The sequence below is a fragment of the Melospiza georgiana genome, chromosome 16, assembly GCF_028018845.1.
Source record: "Melospiza georgiana isolate bMelGeo1 chromosome 16, bMelGeo1.pri, whole genome shotgun sequence".
Lineage (NCBI taxonomy): Eukaryota > Metazoa > Chordata > Aves > Passeriformes > Passerellidae > Melospiza > Melospiza georgiana.
The window spans coordinates 14,014,246-14,035,718 of NC_080445.1; the positions used below are offsets into that span (position 1 = coordinate 14,014,246).

Consider the following 21,473-nt stretch of genomic DNA (forward strand, 5'->3'; position numbering starts at 1 on the left):
CTGTGAAACACCCGACTCCTCCTCCTGCCTCACCTGGGTGTGCTCTCACCATCAGCCATGAACTCTGCTCCTGCAGGGATCGCAGGGGATCTCATACAGATCCTCCCTTTGTCCAGCCTCATTTCAATTATTCGGGGGTTGGCTCCAACTTACTTCAATCTCTGCCATGGCATTTTAACTTTCTGCTCTGCATTTTAAATTCCTGACTGGTGAGAAGTGCGGGGAAGCACAGATTGCCCTGCACAGCAACCTCTGCGGTGCTCCCCCAGCTCCAGGGTGGCTGCTCCAGCTTCCCTGCCCTGGATGAACCAAGGGCTGAAATTTGCTTTGGGAGAAGCACCCAACACACCTCCAGATCTCCCTGTAAGCCATGAACCACTGTCACTCACTGCTGTCACTCACTGCTGTCACTCACTGCTGTCACTCACTGCTGTCCACTGGCACCGGCTAGAAGGGACACAGTGACCGAGGGGGGACTGTCCCAGCCGGTGTGGCCAGAGGGCTCCTCCTCCTCCTCCCCGCTTTGCTCTAACGCGGCGGGAGGCAGAGGGCGCGGGGAGCCCTCACACAAAGGCTGTGGGCAGATCTGTGTCCCGGTGGGACAGGGATGAGCCACGAGGGGAGGCCCAGCTGTGCAGGCAGAGGGAGGGAGAGCTCCCAGAGCAGAGCAGGGTGGGCAGCCCGGGAAGAGAGCAGAGAGCCATCACTGCAGCTCAATGTTCAGATTTAATCACCTTCTTCCACTCCAGAATTCAGTGAGGGGAAGGCCTTACCCACCCTCTTCGGGGGTAAAGCTCCTGCACCGAGCTCCAGTGCACTCTCACCTTATCAATTCCCATTTCTAGGATGCTGTTCCTTACCGACCCTACCTCCCCAGCAAACAGACAGGGACTTGGAAAAGCCATGCCCATCCAGATATGCTGAGTTTTGTATCAACACTCCCAGGAGACTGGAGTGAAGCCCCCCTGAGGCTGCACCCCCAGCCCCTCCTCAGGTCTGATTTCAGCTCTGCGTTTCCCTCCTTTCCCTGGTGAACCATCTGCTCTTACCCAACACACCTGGGTGTCGGATCTACATCGATCCCTTGGCGCTGCGACCTCGCCACACTTCAGGCTGCACTGAAAACTTATTCCAACGTTTGCTTCCCATTGTTGTTTTTTTCCACTCTTCCCCAGCCTGGGCACCCAGCGAGCTGCAGCCTGGCCACAGCTCTGTGCTCCAAAGAGGACTCAGCTTATCCAAATCCAGAATTGGTGCTGCTGCCTTTAAATGGAGGCTGCTTAGAGGAATTAGTGAGATTGAGCGCAGGGATCTGAACCTGGGGCGTCAGGCTCCGCTGATCCTCAGGGCCACCAGCCAAGTGGAACCATCCTTCAATCCAAGCAGTTTTACCAGCTTTTATTAGAAACACCAGCACATTTCAAGTTTCCTCTTTTTGATCACAAATATAGTGTTTTTCCTCTTTTTAAGTACACAGCATGAGACACAGCATCAGGGCTTTCCATCTTTTTTTTTTTTCCTGTTTGGTTTTTTTTTACAGCAATTTCTTTTGGACAAGCTTTGGGTTTAGTGTTCACTAACCTCACCCCAGCCCCAAATTTTGACATCTTGAATTGCTGAAGACAATTGTGTGGGCAGATGAATCCAATGGTCGTGAAAAAGGTACAAGAGTTAAAAGTTTGCAAGTAAAAGTTGAAGCAGAGACCCTCTCCAGTTAAAAAGGATGAAGTGGCGCTGCAGCGCACGGGGACAAAAACTGGGATTAAGATTTGCTCTTTTTCCCCCGTTTTCCCCCACCAGTGTCCCGATAAAAACGTTAAGGCTGGAGGAAGCGCTAAGGGGCTGTGAAAAGCCTCGTGCGGGCAGCGGGCCGGGCTCCCTGCACCGCCCCTGCCGGGCACACGCAGCCGAGCCCGGGCTCCTCCTGCTCTGAGCTCGCACCTACGCTGGGAAACCTTCCCTGGACTTTTTAACTCCGAGAAAGCGATTCACTGAGGGGAGGAGGAGTGAGCATCCCAGGGACGTGAGGGCATGGTGACAGGATATTAAAGGGAACATGTACATGATTTGTTATTTTTTATTCCACAGAAAACCCTCAAATCTAGACTCAGAGTTAACAGCAGAAAAATAGTGTTAAAGTCAATAGGTTCATATTTTACTGTAGACTAAATAAATTAGCCTAGAATTAACTCAATACTCTCTATTTTCCTTTCATTGGTGATCCTTCTCTAAATTAATGCAGTTTTTAAAAAGCAACGGCTATTAATAATTTATTCCAGTTAACCCTTATGGATGAACACCTGCGAAGAGTCGATGTCTGGGAACCATTCCCCTCTCCTGTCCCTCCCCTGAAGGAAACGATGGCTAAGGGTGCTGTCAAACAGACATGCTGGCTACAATATCCATGGATCTGCCTCTCCCACCGCTGCCTCTGGCTGCTCCGGGCCATGAGTGAATCGTCATAGCTATGTCTTACAAAGAACATGATCGAAAAAAATATATAAATAAATAAAAACCTTAAACATTCTTACATGGATTTTAAAGAACAGAATACATGTTAAAAACTTCAGTAATTTATATCAATTTTAAGCAATACTTTATATACAATGGAAAAAAGACATGCATAGTCCAAATACAATGTTGAAAACAGCATTTTCATAACAAAAAACCCAAACACTAAGTGTTAATACCATGTACATGGATTCAAGAAGGACCACCCTTTTTGTCTGTTGCACACAGTTTATTTAACAATATGATATTATAAGTAAGAAATGAGTTTTTTTTCTTTTTACCATTCTATACAGTGATTGAATCTTCTTGGATTTTCTTATTTATAGTAATTATAGCGCTTGCATGATTTACACTAGAATTGCTTTCCTCGTTTCAAGTTTCACACAGAAGAAAGAAAGAAAAGAATGTTTCTTCTCTATCCAGATCAGCACGGCCTAAGAGTGATCATCCCTATTTTCATCTAAGACCAGTTTTATCAGAGAAACAAAGCAACAATTTCTACATCTGCAAGACAAGGATTTTGGCGTTGGCCAATGTGTGCAAGAGTCAATTCCTATCTTCCCAGGGGTAATACTTCAAACGCCTGCAGAGTTCACTATAGAAAACAAAAATCTTCCCGCCATGTGTCAAAGTTACCGGGATACGCTATAATGTTGCATTATTTCAGGAAACAGTTTCTGAATATTATTTTTTTTTTCTTCTTTTAAACTCAAATGTTTAAAGTCTTGAAAATACAAATAAAAAATATGAATATAATGAACTTGTTTTCCCCGTTAAAAAAAAGGTATGAGTCAACAGCAACAAAAAAATAAAAACCAAAAAAACCCACAAAAGAGACCAGATATTTTAACCGCCTGGCTTTAACAAAAAAATATATTCTTTGTATTGTTTTTTTTTTCTTTTTATTTTTAAACAGCAATTAATTCTTCCATCTGTAGGAAGCAGCAGTTCCATCTAGGATTCAAAACAACCCAGATGTCTGAATTTTTCAGTACAAAATATCCAAGAACACGAAAGGAAAGAAGAAACAAAAGTGATGCTCCCATAATGCTACAAACCCTCCACAAATTTCTCTAATGTGTCCCCGGTGGTGTCACCGACCAGAGACAATTCGTTAGACAACGCGCTGCGGTTGGGGGTGTTTAGTTGGGGAAGCATTGCACTCTGTTCTGGGTTGCCCAAGTGTCCCTGATCCATGGAGCTAGCCATAGTGACTGCGAGTCCTGGGTGGGGGGAACCAGTCTGGGGAGACACGTGGTGCGGTGACGGTTGGGGCTGTATCCGGGGTGACGGGCTGGAATGTGGTGGCTGGGACTGGGGACGGGGAGACTGAACGGGCGCTGGGGACCGCACCTGGTTGCTGAGGGAGGTGGCGATCTGCTGGCCAGGGAGATGAGACGCCTGCGCTTGTCCTGAGAGCATGTGCTGCTGTGGGCTCATGGGGTTGGGCTGCCCGGGGGACCCTATCTGCTGCTTCATCTGCTGCTGCTGCAGGATGCGCTGCTGCAGGGCCTGCTGGATGTTGGGAGCGCCGTCCGCCCCCAGGCCGGGCTGGCCCATCTGGTTCAGCTGTCCCATCTGAGCCATCTGTCCCATGGAACTCCCCTGTATGGATAGGTGCTGCTGCATCCGCTGCTGCTGCATGGCTTGGGGGTAACCTCCCGGGCCTTGGGGCTGCTGGAACTGGTTGTGAGCTGCCATCCCTCCTGCCATGCCGGCCCCTCCCTGCTGCTGCTGCTGCTGCTGCTGTTGCTGCAGTAGCTGCCTCCTCAGGATCTCGCGGTACTGCGGGCTCATGTTGGCCATGCTGGGGTTGTGGCTGGGGTTCATGATGTTGATCGCCTGTCCCTGGGGGTTCATAGCTCCGATCCCTTGCTGCTGCGGGGGGACGCTCGGTCTCTGCACTCCGGCTTGCATGGCGTTCATGTTCTGCAGTCCCGCCTGCGCGTGCATGCCCGGCTGTTGCATGCCGGTCTGCGGCTGCTGCATCCCGGGCTGGGGCTGGATCCCTGCTTGCGGCTGCATCCCGGGCTGGTTCGCCACGTATTTGGCCGTTCTTTGCTTTATAAAAGCTGCCATAAGCTGAGGGTTGGATTTAAGGATATTAAGAACCTGCTGCTGCTGCTGCGGAGAACTCGGCGATTTCAAGGTCCTCAGCAAGTCCTGAAGTGCATTGGGGGGGATGCTGCGCGGCGGCTGCTGCACGCCCGGCATCCTGGGCCCGGCCACGGCTTGCGGCGTCGCCATGGGCATCACCGCTCTGGCCATTCCCGGCTGCATCGGCTGCTGCTGCGGCATGGGCGCCGACTGCCACTGCCCGGGCTGCATGTTGGACATGACGGGGCCGCTCACGGGGTTGGGCCGGGGTACATTCATGCTGACTTGCGGCATCTGGTTCACCGAGCCCACCGCGGGGTTCACGAGTCCCGGGCGGCCGGGAGGCAAACCATTGTTCATGTTGTTGACCCTGTAGAGCTGCTGCTGCTGCTGCTGGGCGGCCTCTCTCTCGATCTGCCGAGCCGCTTCCACGGCGGCGGGCGGCGGCTGGGCCGGGGGCGGCGGCGCCGACACCGGGTTCGTGGGTTTTCCTGTCGAGACGGTGGTGGGGGGCTGGGTTCTGGCCACGCTGGGGAAGCCGGCCGGCGACATACTTACAGGGGAGGGCTGGGGCTGGGGCGCGGGCTGCGGCGTCTGCGGCGTGCTTGGCTGCTGCGTAGGGGTACCGGGCGTCGCTGAGGTAGGAGAAGGCAAACTTTGCTGAGGCACGTTTCGGGTGTTCATGGTAGCCATCCTTCTGCGCATGAGCTGAGCCTGCTGCAGGCGGTGCTGGATCTGCTGCTGTCGGAGCTTGTGTTTGATATTGAGACAGAATGGCACGGGGCATTTGTTCTCTTGGCAGTGTTTGGCGTGGTAGCAGCAAAGAGCAATGAGCTGTTTGCACACCGGGCAGCCGCCGTTGGTCTTGCGCTTGCAGCCCTTGGTGTGCTGCACGACCCGTTTCATCTTCTGGCAGGACGGCAGGGAGCAGTTTGCGTTGCGGCACTGGCAGGCGTGGACGAGGGACTGGATGCAGCGCTGGATGCTCAGCCTGCGCGACTCCTGCGGGCTCTTGGACTGCTGCTCTCCCTGGTTGTTGCTCTCGTCGTCCAGACCCAGGCCCCACTTAACCATCTTGTGGTCATGGCTCTTAGTGTTGTAGCAGTTGATGCAGAGGTCGTAGTCCTGCAAGGGAAGAAAAGCCAGAGCTCAGGAGCTGACAGGGCACGAAGTACAGGGGAGCAGCACCAGCCCCTGTGCAGGGACGTGCTGGGTGCTCATGGGTACAGCCACGCAGGATGACAGTCACCCACTTCACTTCACACCTGCAGCCAGCCAGGGAAGAGCTGCACAGCCTGCCCAGGCAGTGGGAGAGGGCTTTGGGGCAGCCTCAGCAAAGGCAGCCTGCAATCACAGCTCTTCACAGGTAACAATGCAATTGGAGCTAACATTGTGTCATTTTGTTACATGAAAAAGTCTTGCAGAATTTTTTTTCTCCCAATCTTCTCCTTTCAACGACATTAACTTTTTTTTTTTTTTTTTTTTTCTGTGGGTGCCAACGCCTCCAACTAGTAAGATAAATCTATGATCACTCCTAAAAAGTAGGGTCTGGCCCTCCATTAATCCTTAGTGTAATTACTGACTAATAATTACTACCCTTAAGAATGTATTTTTAAAAATCTCTAAACAGGAGCAAGTTTCATGCAAACACAGACACTTACCTGAAAACCCCCACGTTTTTGCTGCCCTGTCCCTTTTTTGGCTGGAGGAAAGGCACTCCCTACACAGAGGTACCCAGGGGCAGCCTAAAGGCCCTGCCTCCTTCCACCACCAATTCCCTGTGTGTGTCCAATCCATGTCCTGCAGCCTCAAGAAGCTCAGCTCAGTGCTTTCCTCAGAGGGATTAATTAAAACTCTTCCCCCACAAACCTGGCAATAATTTGCAGTGTAAAAACGAGGCTGCACTTATTCAAATTTCTTTTGTGCAGCTACAGCCAGATGGGAACACAAGTCCTCCAAGAAGCCTCAAGCACACCAGTACAGCCCCATGGATAACTTCTCTCTAACACAGGTCCTAAAATTTGAGCAGTTTGGAAATGGAAGGTGTCCCTGCCCATGGCAGAGGGGTGGAACAAGATGGTCTTTGAGATCCCTTCCAACCTAAACCATTCTAAAATTCATAAATCTTTAAAATTAAGTTTAAAACTTTTCTATGCAGGGGAGCAGTAGCAGAATAAACAATGCAACAGGAGCTGTTCCAGAGTACTGATGTTTTCCATGTCCAGCAACTAAAGTCACTTTTTCTACAAGAAGAGGCACCAGCTGGCAGCCACCTCCCCTTAAGGCTCAGCAGCCTTTTACAAGGATGAGCTTAATTTGGAGGAACTTTGGGCAATATCCAAAAAAAACCCATTAATCTCAGCTGTAGGACAAGAGAGGGCTGAGGTCTGGGGTGCCCCACATGTATGCCACAGACAGAGCAATGTCACCATCCCTCAGAGAGAGCAATGCCACCATCCCCTCACACAGTGCAGTGCTACTGTCGCCTCATAGTGCAGTGCCACCATCCCCTCACACAGTGCAGTGTCACCATCCCCTCACACAGTGCAGTGCCACCATCCCTCAGGGACAGTGCAATGCCACCATCCCTCAGTGAGTGCAGTGCCACCATCCCTCAGTGAGTGCAGTGCCACCATCCCTCAGGGACAGTGCAGTGTCACCATCCCCTCACACAGTGCAGTGCCACCATCCCTCAGGGACAGTGGGACAGTGCAATGCCACCATTCCACAGGGACAATGCAGTGCCACCATCCCTCAGGGACGGTGCAATGTCACCATTCCACAGGGACAATGCAGTGCCACCATCTCTCAGGGACAATGCAGTGCCACCATCTCTCAGGGACAGTGCAGTGCCACCATCCCTCAGTGAGGGCAATGACATCATTCCTCAGGGACAGTGCAGTGCCCCCCATGTCCACACGTACCTCACACAATGTGCAGTGCCCCCATCCCCTCACAAGGTGCAGTGCCCCCCATGCCCACATGTACCTCACACACAGTGCAGTGCCCCCCATGCCCACATGTACCTGGCACACAGTGCAGTGCCCCCAACCCCTCACAAGGTGCAGAGCCCCCATGCCCACATGTACCTCACACACAGTGCAGTGCCCCCCATGCCCACATGTACCTCGCAGACACTGCAGTGCCCCCCATGCCCACATGTACCTGGCACACAGTGCAGTGCCCCCATGCCCACATGTACCTCACACACTGTGCAGTGCCCCCACGCCAACACGTACCTCACACACTGTGCAGTGCCACCATCCCCTCACACGGTGCAGAGCCCCCATGCCCACATGTACCTCACACAGAGTGCAGTGCCCCCCATGCCCACACGTACCTGGCAGACACTGCAGTGCCCCCATGCCCACACGTACCTCACACACAGTGCAGTGCCACCATCCCCTCACACAGAGTGCAGTGCCCCCGTGCCCACACGTACCTCACACACAGTGCAGTGCCACCATCCCCTCACACGGTGCAGAGCCCCCATGCCCACATGTACCTTACACAGAGTGCAGTGCCACCATCCCCCCACAAGGTGCAGTGCCCCCCATGCCCACACGTACCTCACACACAGTGCAGTGCCACCATCCCCTCACAAGGTGCCGTGCCCCCCATGCCCACACGTACCTCGCAGACCGTGCAGTGCCACCTGGTCTCCACGTGGTGCTTGCACTCGTTGCAGGTGTAGACGAAGCGGTCCTGGCCCTGCGTGTGCAGCTCCACCAGCATGCACAGCGTGGACCACTTGGAGCGGCGCAGGGACGAGAACTCCCAGTGCTTGTCCCGGGCCAGCGTCAGGAAGGCGTCGCGCCCGTCCATCAGGTCACAGCTCAGCAGAGGGTCGGGGTCCACGATGGGGTGCAGGGTGTTGATCACGGGCCCCGCGTGCAAATGGATCACAAAAAACACCTGTGGGTAAACGGGGGGAATAAAAGGCAAAGAGGTCAGTGAGAACTTTAGCTAATTAACTTAGTTTAGGCTAATCTCCTCCAATATGTTGTTATGCAACAGGAACATTCCTAGCCCAAGCACAGGGTTTATTCCTCCTGGTTTTTCAGTTCTCAATATCCCCGTGCCTGCATTTACAGGAATAAACCCTTCTCTTTTTACAGCAGGTTCCCACAGTACCTCTTTATGCTTCTCCATGGTGGCATAGAGCTTCTGAGACAGGTCATTGGACACGTTTGGCATGCTGGGCTTCTTCTTGTTAGCTCTGCTGATGCTGCTCTTATTCTTGTTGGTTTTTTTGTTGTTCTTTTTCTTGGCGTTCTTGCTGTCGCCCTGGCTCCCCTGCAACGAAGGCACGGGAGAGATGTTACACTTTGGAGAGCTCTCTCCATTCACTGGGCTCACAGTGACACACTTCTGCTGTCAGGAATAGAACTTTGTTCCAATGCCTGTAAATCAGCCCTCCTGTGTTAAATATATCCTATCTTCCAGGAAAAATCAAAAGCCAAACTGGCAGGCAAACAAATCCAAACACTGTTTAAAAATAAACTTTCAAAGTATGTATACATTAAAAAATTCCCATTTTACACTGGTTATTTTTCCTTCTCCAACATCATACTTCAGCTTCCACTGCTTTATATCTTGCAGCTGATGATAAAATGACACAAAAAATATGATCTTAAAGTTCCAGGAGTGCAGTACTTTGCTTTACTGTGCATTTGGTGTGTCACATACTTGCTTGAGCTCTGATTTAAGGTTTGTTTTTACTGGACAGAATTAGGGCTAGGACACAGATAAGAACATGCAGGATTTGAATTGAAACCAACAAAACACATTATTCTCCATCCTGCAGACTTCCAGCTGCATGTGCAGCTCCCAAAAAATAATTTCCAAAACTCCACTTGTGCCCAAGTTACAATAGAGAGCACAGTGTCCATACACTGAATGTTAGATGGAAGTAAAGAGAGTGAAAATAGCAATGATGCTATTTAGATGACCTGGGAAAACAGAAATAACTTTTATAGTTCTCATGTCCTTAAAAAAATCAAACCCCAAGCCCTCAGCAGGGAGGGCTCAGGAAAAACCCCTCTCCAACTTCTAGAATGTTGGTCATAAAATTAAAAATAAGCCAGTGAAATATTTGTGTATATATATAAATATACACACATACACAAGCAAGTGCCACGAACAGTATGTACAAGCAAACACAGAGTTTGTCCACAGGCATATTTATTCCAGGAAAACAAAAATATTCCAACTGCAGAAAGCAATTCTATTTACAGACTGCTGCCATCCTTCTATTCCATTAATTAGGTTTGGACAGGAATTCCCTGACCACTCCTGGGCTCTCTCTAACTCATTTTGTGGATTTTCTGACCAAACCTGTTTGGAAATGAAAATGAGACTCTTTTATGGAATACCAGACAGAGCTCTCAGTGACTCTGAGGGATTCAGAAGTGACCTGGTTTATGTTCCCACCTTGACTGCCCCCAAGTTTCCTCCCACTGATGGAACTGGAGCCTGCCCTCCTTTGCCCCCACATCCTAAAGCCCCAACTGAGATCTTCAAATTTAAACACCAAAAGGAAGAACAGACTAAAACTTATCAAACAAGCCAAGTCCAAATTTTCTTTCTACTCCACCTTTAGCAAGTTTATATTTGGCAAACTGTACAAAGTATTCCAAGCTGTTTTAAGAAGTGGTAGGGTTGTGTTTGCACCATTTCATTCTGACATCCAGCCAGACCAGCCAGAGATGCTGATGGACAATTCCTGGCGGAGCCTCACCCCTTCAGAACCTCTGCCAAGAACTCTCAATATTTCCCAGCTCTTTGCTCTCCCTTTGACTGATACCTGCAGCACATGGTCACTGGCAGGAAGCTTTCTCTTCACATACACAACATTTAGGACAAAGAATGTAAGAGAGATTCAGAGATTCTGTGCCATTTCAGCACCAAGATCCATGTGGTGCTTGTACCCATGGAGATCCCCAGTGCTGGGCACTTTCCTCCACAAAGTGACCCAGTTTAGGTTCTGCATGGGGGAAGTTCTCATATTTTTAAATTTGCTCCTTTTCCTGAGTCAAGAGGCAAAGACCCCAGTGTGCCATGGCTGGGTGCAGGTTGTGTCCCCAGGCACTAAGGGGGGCACAGGGATGTTCCCCACCAAGGCTGCACCATCTCATTTTAGGCCACAACTTGTCTGAGCTCCCAGTGAATTGTTCTGGGCTTTTTCAAAAACCTTTTACCCCCTCCTAGATGCAGAGTAAATGCTCACAGCACTGTTTTCCCTGATTTACTGGAATTGATCTGTTAGCAAGAGAGGGCTGCTGCCTCATTCCAAACCTTGCCTTCCACTTGTTATATTCATTCAGAAGGAACAAAGTGAAAGCTGTTAACTGTGTGGTTCCATTAAAACATAGCCACAAACTGTATTAACTTTGAAAGAGCTGCTAAGGTTTAACAAAGGAACTTTCTGACATCACAAAATTGATGGATTAAGGTGCATCCCTCCATATCAACCTCACATAACACAGATTGAAGGCAGTCACAGCATCTAAGCTTCAAGGGGGCTTTCCCCAGGTAAAACTTTTGGTTCTACCTCAATCTATGAGACTTCAGATTTTCCTACAACATTTATTTTCAAAACGACTTGCTGCAAATCTCAAGTGAAAGGGACAGTATAAAAGTGCTGAGACCATTTGGTTGCAAATAAAATCAAGATGGAAATAAAAATGAATGATGACATTCTGTCCAGGGCCCTGAAAAACACGGTTGTTGTTTTTTTGTGGATATTTTTTTGGCTTGGTTGGTTTTTATAGACAAAGAGAGGATGTTGGTGAAGGAACAGAACCATCAGGATCAACTTTCCCCACCAACGCAGAGCCTGCAATAAACACTTTCAAATCTCAGCCCTTTGCTGTTGCAAATGACTACAAGTACCTGTGCTTAAATAACAGCCACGTTCCATTCAGCTTTGAAAACTCCAGCACCTTTCAAAATGCAAATGCTGGAGGTGCTTTGCAAAGGTGTGAACCAGAAGCTCAGCCAAATCACTGCAAGCAAATGTAGCAGTGGCAAAAGCAGCTTAACACATTTCTCTGAGCAGAGAGATGCTGAACTGACATAAGTGACTCCTGAGTCTGTTAAAAAAACCCAAACCAAGCCATCAGTGGATTTGTTAACCAAGAAGAAAAACAGAAATGCAGTTAAAGGACCCCTGATTGAATGCCTGCTGTAAATGATCTTTTCTGGTTTATCTGGTGTGACCTCTCTATATCAAAGCTAAGGGAGAATATGGCACACAAAGCTAACCCACCTCTGTTGTTTCACTAGCTGCAGTGCTCTCTTCCTTCTTCCTCTCCTCCTCCTCCTGCTCCAGCTCCTTGATGCTTTCCTCCAGCACATTAGGCCAGAAATCACCTTCAAAGTAAGGCAGCTCCTTGGCACTGGTCAGCCTGTCCTCAGTTGCTTGTTTGAAGATGTCCTGTTGAGCACATCACAGCAGAGCAGCAATAAATAAATAAATGAAGATCACTTAGGGGAGAGAGGGGAGAGCCAGAGACACAGCCCAGAGCCAGCCTGGCAGTCCTGGCACAGCCCCACTCCCTGCTCCACCTGAGGGTCACTGCTGAGGCTTTCCTGACCCCATCATGCCATCAGTTCATGCTCCTGGCATGATGGCAGATACCAAGATACCCCTGGAAAATGCAGCTGACCCCTCCCTGGTTTCAAAACCCCCCTATCAGGAGGCCCAGATTTCTTTTCCCAGCTCTAACAAGGCTTGTTAGAGGCTGTTCCTACTCCACACATTCAGGAACTGTCACTTGCCATCAAAACACCAATTTTTTTCCAGCACTGTCACTACCATTAAGGAATTCTTGTACATTTTAGCATGAAAGGAGTGGTAAATGCTCCCTTTGCCACCTTCTACTCATTTCCTTGGGTACATGTGTGATATTCTGCAGTTATGAAAATCATTCTTGTCATAAGGAGCTCTTGTATTTCACACTAGTGGGGTCCAGCATTTCATCTGCTCCTCCAGAATCACCAGAAAGAAACAGCTTCCATAAACCTTGACAAGCTCCATATTCCCTTGCCTAGAAAATGCAGTGAAAGAAAGATACACAAAGGCAGGTTCTTGCAGATTTCCCTTCATGCAGCCACCAAATCTAAGGAATTTTCAGCCTGAAAGGCAGAACCTCAAGAAAATCTAAGAAAATGAAGACACTGGTTGAGAATAAACCCCTTGTACAACATTACTCTGCTTTTCAGGTGTTATGAAACAATAATAGCTCCCTTCAAATGAGAACACTACAAAAATTGATTCAGAAATTAAATAGTAACAAACCTTGTAGTCATGAATGATTCTCTCAGCAAATGCCTTGTCCAGCATCTTCTTATACCACTCTTGCAAACGTTTGGGTTTGGGTATTTTCTGGTCAGGTGGGTGGCAATGGAAGATGTAATCATCTCCTTCACTGGGGGGACAGGCCCAGATGTGCCCTGTCACATACCTGTGTCACACACAACAAACAGCTGTGACTCCCACCAGAAAGCCAACTCAAACCTTGTTATAAATCCAGACCTCTGGCTTGATTTTTTAAATTTTTAAGATTTTTTTCTTTGTAGCAAAGATTCTGAGGGAATAACCCCATATTTTGACAAGGAATAATGTCAGGGCTATAATAATGAAGTTTAAACATCAAGTGAGCCTCTGACCAAATGAATGATGTGCTGTCAGTTTAGGAATCACATGGAGGGGCTTGACAGCTGCCTGCAAGCAAAGCTGAGTTAATAGAACAAATAACAACTGATGACTTTTGAGTGTATCCATAGCAAGGAAGAAGACAAGAAAGAGATTAGAAAAGATACAGGAAAATTTTTGCCTAAGTAGATGTGTATATGTGCCTTATTCAATTTCTGTAAAAATTCTGCCAATTATATTGATGCTAATTGCTTTGCACCAACTTATATAATAATCAGTTATTGTGATGTAGTTAATGACTTCAGATCATGCTTTGTTAAGAGTATATAAGCTGGAGAACATGCAGAATAAAAAACTTTTTCTTCTTGAACCCTGATCATGTGTGTGTGCGTCACATCCAACCTAACAGTGACATTATCCCAACAACAAAATCCACCGGAGTGACAAAATCCCAATTTCCCTCTCTACATTTGCTGCACACATCTCAGAGAGGTGAGAAGGAAACAGAGACCACCCCAGGTGCAAATCCCCTGGAGCCCCAGGCTCCTTTCCCTGGCAGGTGGGACTCACCCCAGCTTCTTGACGTACTCCAGGTAGCCGATGAGGATCTCGTGGTACACGGCCGTGCGCAGGCAGCGCGGCCGGAAGAAGTGGATGCTGTCCAGGTAGGAGATGTACACACGCCTGCAGGGACACAGGGACACACTCAGGCCTGCCTCAACGCTGCCTCAACACTGCTGACAGCTGCTTTCTGCACTAGGTGAACATGCAGAAATGCTGATGGTGTTTTAATGCATATTCAATTGTCATAATGTGGTGTAAACAGTCCTCAAAAGCAAAAGAGGGGCTGCATTTCTTCAGCTCTTCCCACACTTTGGTGTTTGGCAGCAGCACCTGCACTGCAGCACAATTGGTTCCTACAGAGGTGACAATCGTGTCACTACAGTTCAATCCTACATGGAGATCTGGCTGAATGCAGCCAGTGAAGCACACACAGCAAGAATACACATCAAGGGGCAAAATTAAAAGCAGAATGCAAAAAATGTAACATTTTTGTTTGTTATAACTGTACATTTTGTAATTTTTTTGGATTTATTATTTTGGTGGATGTAGGAGGTTGTGTGAGTTGATAATTAGGATAAGTATTTATCCTAATAAATGCCATTTTTTGCTATTTGTCTTTCCCTTCAAAGTCATCTGCAGTGCTCGAGCAGCATGGATTTGTGGCCCAGAACTGAAATGCATGTGCCAAGTGTGTGCAGTGGCTGCCCAGGGCTCAGGGAGGAGGCCAGGGGGGTACCTGGTGTTGGGAGGGGGGCAGTCCGAGCCGTACTCCTGCACGTGCATCCCAAAGAAACAAACATCCACACCATCGATCTCCTCAAAGGCAAACAGAGCTTTGGTACGGTAAGGGAACGATTCTGACATCTCACCAGAGTCCACAAATCTGCAGGACAGGGCAGCAGGAGAAAAAAAAAAAAAAAAAACAAAGAAAATACCAATTATTAAAGCAGTGTCCTACCAGAAGGAGGGCATTATTGTCAATTTTATTTTTAACTCCTTAGGAACACTGAGGGACGTTTGAAGGAGCTGGGGCTGTTCAGCCTGGAGAAGAGGAGGCTCAGGGTGACCTCATTGCTCTCTGCACCTTCCTGAAGGGAGGCTGCACACAGGTGGGGTTGGTCTCTGACAGAACCAGAGGACACAGTCTCCAGCTGCATCAGGGAAGGGACAGGTTGGATATTAGGAAGAAATTTTTCACCAAAAGAATAATAAAGTACTGGAATGCTCTTCCCAGGGAGGTGGTAGAGTCATCATCTCTGGATGTGTTTAATAAAAGCCTGGACATGGCACTTGGTGCTATAGTCTAGGTGAGGTGTCAGGGCTTAGGTTGGACTTGATCTCACAGGTCTCTTCCAACCTCCTCATTCTGTGATTCTGTGATTTTAGGCAGGAGTTAAATGGGGTCAGATCAGAGGTGGAGTAAAACAGGCAGTCCTGCTCCTGTAAATTCATGGGAAGACTGTTTCCATATAGAACACAGGGCTGAACAGGCCAGCATTGAGTACATGAATATCCTCAGAGACCACAAGCCTTTAAATAGGCTACAGAGCAGAAAATGTGATGCATTAGTATGAAGTGATGTCACATAAACACAGTTTTTATGAATTTAACCCAAAAATACTTCACAGACTAAAGCTTTTAAACTTTTCATTTATAATTTGCTTCATTTAATTTTAAGCTTTTCATTTAATTTGCTTCATTTAAAATGAAGCAAATTAAAAATTACTCCTGAAAGCTGAAGTGTTTCTAAAAACACAACAAAATGAAGGAAGAGTAAGGAGCAGAACTCAGCAACTGTTCCAAACAGATTCTGAAAGCAAAATGTGGTCACTCTCAAGATGGAGTGACACAAAGTCCCAGTATTATAAGCAAGGATGTCCCAAAACCAGTCATTTCCTCTACATTTTTTAACCTTTCATAATCCTAAACATGCCCAAATTTCAAAAATGTGCAAAGGCATTAAGGTGCAAATTGGCACAATTTTACAAGAGCCCCCAAGGAGACTTCAAAATAAAATAAATAAAAATTATTGCATTCATTATAATGAAGAGGACTAACCTGGATTTCATTCCTGGTTTAACTTCTACTGTTTTATCTGAGCTTGCTACCACTCTGACAAAAACCTCTCCAGCCTCAGGATGGTTCTGGCGCCGCAGGAATTTGTTCACTCTGTCTTCCAAATGGTTCCCTAAACGTGTGGTCTGCAGCCCTGCAAGGCAAGGGGAGAACAAGTGAGCAAATGTTAACCCTGGAGCTGCTCAGCTCAGGCTGTGCTGTGCTCCAGAGCTCCTGCACTTTTGTTTTACCTCCATGTGAAAATGGGATGGTTTGATTTATACAGTCAAAATGAAGAGATGCAAAGCCAGAAGTAAACCCCCCCCCTGCTTTTCTCACCCCACTGCTGCAGCTGAACCCTCTGGAGTGCCACAGTTACCCTGTAAGTGAGCTAACAAAGGCAGCTTTACGTAGCATTTTTCAATTTCAGCCTTATTTTATGAGCCCTGCCAATGTTTTCTCCTCCCAGCCCCACTCTGGCTGGCTGACAGAGATTACATCACTTCACAGATCTGGCTCCATGCCACACCTTTTCAAGCAAGGCAAAGCAAATCAACAGAAATGAAAAGCCTTTTGACTTCAATGGAGATTTCATTGCTTTTGCTTTTCTTTTCAAGAGAGCTTTTGGGCTGCAGTTGCAGCAATCTGCACACCAAGGTTAAATAGTTCCTGCCCAGAGATGGAGGTCCTGGGGAGTTCAAGCCCACAGATTGTCCAGATGCCCTCACTCCATCTTTACATTCACAATTGCCTTTTGTGGGGAGCTGGGTTTGTGGTCTTACAGGATGTGATGGTTTTCAAATAAATCCCCAACAAATTACACAGATCATGATGACTTTGGGTTAAATTAAGAAAGCAGAAGGACCCCACTGTTTTGACTTGAAGATTTATGACTATTTCCCTTATCCTGCTGTACTTATTTCACCACTCATATTTCTGCTTCACTTTATGGTCAATCTGCTGTCTTTTCTAAAGTAATGGTGTAATCCACAGATGTTCATTTTAATAAAATGCATTTAATTTTTGCTTTCTGTGACTTGATTTTTCAGTTGATATTTGGCTCCTGACACAAGGCCCTTGGTTCCTCCTTGACTCTGAGACTGCACAGAGAGTTCTGCAGTGAAATATCTGTGCTAAAAATTACTCTGGGCTCCAATACTGGGGAAAAAACTCACATATATTCAAAGGGCTATTTCACTTTCTAAGGCATTTATACACTTAACATTTTATTTTATAGAATAATGGAATGGTTTGGGTTGGAAGGGCCCTTAAAGCTCATCTTGCTCCACCCCTGTCATGAAAGGAACACCTTCCACTGTCCCAGGTCACTCCCAGCCCTGCCCAGCCTGGCTTTGGGCACTGCCAGGGATCCAGGGGCAGCCACAGCTGCTCTGGGCACCCTGTGCCAGGGCCTGCCCACCCTCACAGGGAACAATTCCCAATTCCCAATATCCCATCCATCCCTGCCCTCTGGCAGTTTAATTACAATCAGTTTACAGAAATTGCCAAAGGCAGCAATCTTGATTTACATCTTTTAGCTTGTCCCTTTGTCCAGTGAGATTCTGTGGTCATAACCAGCACAGAACAGTCTAAATATCATTTACCTGGGAGTAATTTTTAATTTAAAAATGCAATTTAAAGGCAGGTTGAAGTAAAAACACCATGTCCTCTACCAATTCCAACACACTGAGCCCTTCTCAGGATCTCCCACTCCAATACTGTATTGGCATTTCCATATGTAATAGCAGGGGGATGACTCTAAAGGAAATTCACAAATACTTTATGAGGGAATTGTTTTGTTCTGTTCATTTCTCTGAAGACAAACAGAAAAAGAAGAAAGGGCTCCATATTTCAGCCGATGAGAGGGAACATTTGCAGAAAGCCACTGGAGTTAACTCTACTGTCTTGTTGTGTTTTCATCTTTTCATCTTCCCAATGCTAAGCAACCAAGGAATATCTTCTTCCTTCCTTATGCATTAAAGCTTGGAAACCAACAAACCCAAAAAGACCAGATGAGGAGATAAAAGAACTAGGCAGCATTAAAATTACATGTACTGTAAGCAAAGGATCTAAAAGTTGCATATTTTGATCTCTTAGAATGTGAGTGAAAGTTGTTTTAGAAAGCAGTTGGGTTTTGGTTCTTGGACAGTTCTCACACATGCACCTCTAACAAAAGCTCAAAGCTCAGTGCAAACTGCAGTGCAAACCTGGGAAAGGCACCCAAGCTGCTGAGGAGAAACCCCCAGCACAGGTCAGTGACAACAGCAATGGCCAGGCCTCTGTTAGTGGTGAGTAACTGGACAGAGAGGAAGAAACTCCAACTCCCTCTTGTGACTCCTTGTCAGGAAACTGCTTTGGGTGAATTATTTGTCAGGATATCTTTTGTCTTTGAACCTCTCTGCACTGGCTACTGGTGAGGTAATAGTTGTAGATTTTCTTAGCGAAATAAATACTTCAGAAGTTCAGGGTTTTCCAGCAGAACCCAGCTGCACACTGGTTGTATCTGGCAGGCTATCAGTTAAAATAACCAATTTTACTCACTGTCCATTAGGAACATGAATGTTCCATAAGAGCTGAGGGATGTGCTGCCTTGGTTATCAGCAGTTGTGTCATCAGGCTTGAGAGAGTGGAGAAATATTGATGGCAACTTGGGCAGAAAATGTTTTTTTCAAGAAGAAGGAACATGGTAATGTTTCAAACTTTCACTGCTTAAGTTTGTTTTCAGGTCAGCAGCAGGACCAAGGTTTTGATGACAAGAACAGACTTTCTTTTCCCTTCCCTGCTCTTGCATTCCCACCAGAGCACTTTTGGAGAAAGCTGATCTCCAGAGCTGAGCCCACCAGAGGGTCACAGCTGGCAGCAGCACTCACATCCCCAGGGGAGAGAGACAACAGCAGGGAAGGGAGAGGGACAGGGAGGAAGGAAAACAGCACCATTATTTCCCTGTCCAGAACAGAGTAGCTACCTTGAACTACATGGCTGGTTACTCAAACTTTAACCAGAGCCACGGAACAACTGCAGATATCCAGGGAATCACACACTTATTTTAAGGAAATTTACATCAATACATGCTGTAAAGTCAGCACAGAACAGAAAAGAATCCATTTAAAATGGGTGTCTAACACTACAGTTGGATTTCATCATTTTATTAATGTTCTCCTCCAATTTTAATCTGTCTTTAATGAGACTAATTTGTGCCTCTTTAATAAAATCCTCTGGAGTGCATCAGGTTACTCCAGAGACTGTTCTGATTGCTGGAACCCACCATGCCCCACACAACATCATCATCATCTGCAAATCACCCCCTCCACATCTCCTGTTACACAATCAACCACACATGAAGCTCTCAAGAAGTCACATTTTTAATGCAAACTTTTGCCTTCATCCCAGCTTGCAAGTTTGCAGGCACAAAATCACCCAGTAATGTCCAACACTGGGGAAAAACCTCATATACTCAAAGGACTATTTAATTTTCTAAGGGATTTATACATTTAAAATTTTATTTTATAGAATCATGGAATGCTTTGGGTTGGAAGGGAGCTTAAAGCTCATCTTGCTCAAGGAAGGATCAAGGAAGGGATGAAATGTCCCTGCAAGTTCCTCTTGTTCAGGTGCCTGAATCACCCCCTTGGTGTCCACACTCACTTTATTTTTCTGCCCTCTGCACTGACTCTGCATTTCCACACAGCCCCTTCTCCTGCCCCACCTGACCTGCATGAATACAAATGTCCCAGTTGTGCTCCCTGGGAGGATTCTGGAGGCTGAGCCAAGCTGAGCTGCATCTCCTGGGCCTCTCTCCAGGGCCCATTTCCACCAGACCATGGAATGGTCACTGCCAGGAGCACCCAGTGCAAGGAGTGACTCAGTTCTCATCCCATCCCTGTTCTGGAGGCAAGAAAAGCTCTTCCCACACTCTGGAGTCTGGCAGCAGCACCTGAACAGCAGCACAGTTGGTTCCTACAGGTTATGGGAAGGGCACAGAGGTGACAATTGTGTCACCACAGCTCCAGCCCTCCATGGAGACCTGGCTGAATGCAGCCACTGAAGCACACACAGCCCTGTGCTCCTCCTATTTGTCCCTTTCTGCTTTTAACCCTAGAAAATGATGATAAAGATGTCAAACACACCAAGCAGCAACAAGACTGACCACAAACACACAAACAGCAGGGCTTTCAAATGTTGATTAAAATTCCAACAGCCTCAGGCTGTGCTGCTCCCCATTTTGCAAATGTTCCTGTGCTGTCTGTCATGACAACACAAAGTCTCAATCAAAAACCCATTAGGGGTGGCAGGAAGAAGATGAAGATAAAAACAGGAATACCAAACTCACTTTTAGCACTGAATTTGTTTTCTTTGCGTGTTCTACCAGTTTTCTTCAGACAATTATCACAGACAAACCTATTGACGAAAAAAAAAAAAGGCCAAAAATTTAGCATAAACCCATTATTGGTGAGCTTAAACCCAATGTTTGAACATGTAATTTAAATGTCAGAGTACAATATATTTTTCCTTGGCTTTGAACAGCTTATTTCACTCCATTTTTGAGGGATTTAAAGCTGGTTTAACTGTGCCAAGCAGTCACACCTGCATTTGTGTTCTGTGCACACAAACTCCCCTCCAGCCAGCTCCCTTGGTTAAGAGTTAGGAGGAAACCACACAGTGTGGATGAATATACACATTTTCATCTGAATATACTGAACTAAGACCCCAACCACACAAAAAAGTATTTTATTTAGAAATGCTTTGTCCCTTCGTACCCAGTTCTTTAAAAGGCTGTGCCCACATATAAAACAACAAAGGCAGAAATTCTTTAATTACATAAACTACATCAGTCTCATTATACAAGGGGTAAAAAACTAACAAACATCTCTTACCCTGAAGGCCAAATAATATCATAATGTAACACACAAATCTGGTGCATCTTCCGACCACATTCTTTGCAGTCAACAAACCTGAAGAGAAAAAAAACCAGCAGCAAATTACCTTTGGTGTTAGGTAAGTAATTTTCCAGAATTCAGAATGAAAGAAGGAGTTGCCAATCCTCTGCTAAGAGCTGAATCAATTTCATCAGGTCCAATTTACATCTAAGTTTAAAGAAATACTCAGAATAGATTCAGATGTACATCTATCAATCCATGTGCAAGTTATACATATATTTCTATACCTATATATAAATTGCAGAATGTGCTGGTTTAAAAATCTGAAAGGGGCTGTCATGAATAACTTTTTCTGGATCTTTTCTATCCTCTTCTAAGCAGAGTCCCAGTTTCACAGAATTCTCAACAATACCTCCACAGATTTAATTCTGAATTGCTGCAACAACCACAAGCTGAATAAATGGTTGCTCAACTTACTGTAAATGTAAGAACTAGTCATTCATGAGCCACCCTGCCAAAAAAACATGTATTAACTTGTCCTTGCCTGCATGGCTCTGCTGTAGTCTTGTATTTATCTTTTGTTTCCTGGTCAAAAAATTGTATGTCAGAATTCTTTTTCTGGATGGGAAAACTGTTAGAGGTTTTGCCAGTCCAGAGTGCAGGGCAGGTTAAGAAGCCAAAGGCCCTGGGGTCTGTCGCAGTCCAGCCCT

At 46.7% G+C, this 21,473-nt stretch overlaps 1 protein-coding gene across 5 annotated transcripts in view; it reads right to left on the reverse strand.

The window, feature by feature from the left end:
* Positions 1 to 2,062: 2,062 nt before the first annotated feature.
* Positions 2,063 to 21,473, reverse strand: part of CREBBP (CREB binding protein) — a 96,886-nt gene continuing 77,475 nt past the window's right edge. For all 5 annotated transcript variants that reach the window (XM_058035233.1, XM_058035230.1, XM_058035229.1 and 2 more), the window contains 10 exons: positions 20,761 to 20,838; positions 20,217 to 20,284; positions 15,890 to 16,040; positions 14,568 to 14,714; positions 13,838 to 13,951; positions 12,911 to 13,076; positions 11,879 to 12,046; positions 8,743 to 8,904; positions 8,242 to 8,523; positions 2,063 to 5,733 (listed from right to left, as the gene is read on the reverse strand). In XM_058035233.1, the coding sequence (XP_057891216.1) occupies positions 3,562 to 5,733; positions 8,242 to 8,523; positions 8,743 to 8,904; positions 11,879 to 12,046; positions 12,911 to 13,076; positions 13,838 to 13,951; positions 14,568 to 14,714; positions 15,890 to 16,040; positions 20,217 to 20,284; positions 20,761 to 20,838 (3,508 nt within the window). In that variant the 3' untranslated portion in view covers positions 2,063 to 3,561. The remainder of the gene's footprint in view (positions 5,734 to 8,241; positions 8,524 to 8,742; positions 8,905 to 11,878; positions 12,047 to 12,910; positions 13,077 to 13,837; positions 13,952 to 14,567; positions 14,715 to 15,889; positions 16,041 to 20,216; positions 20,285 to 20,760; positions 20,839 to 21,473) is intronic.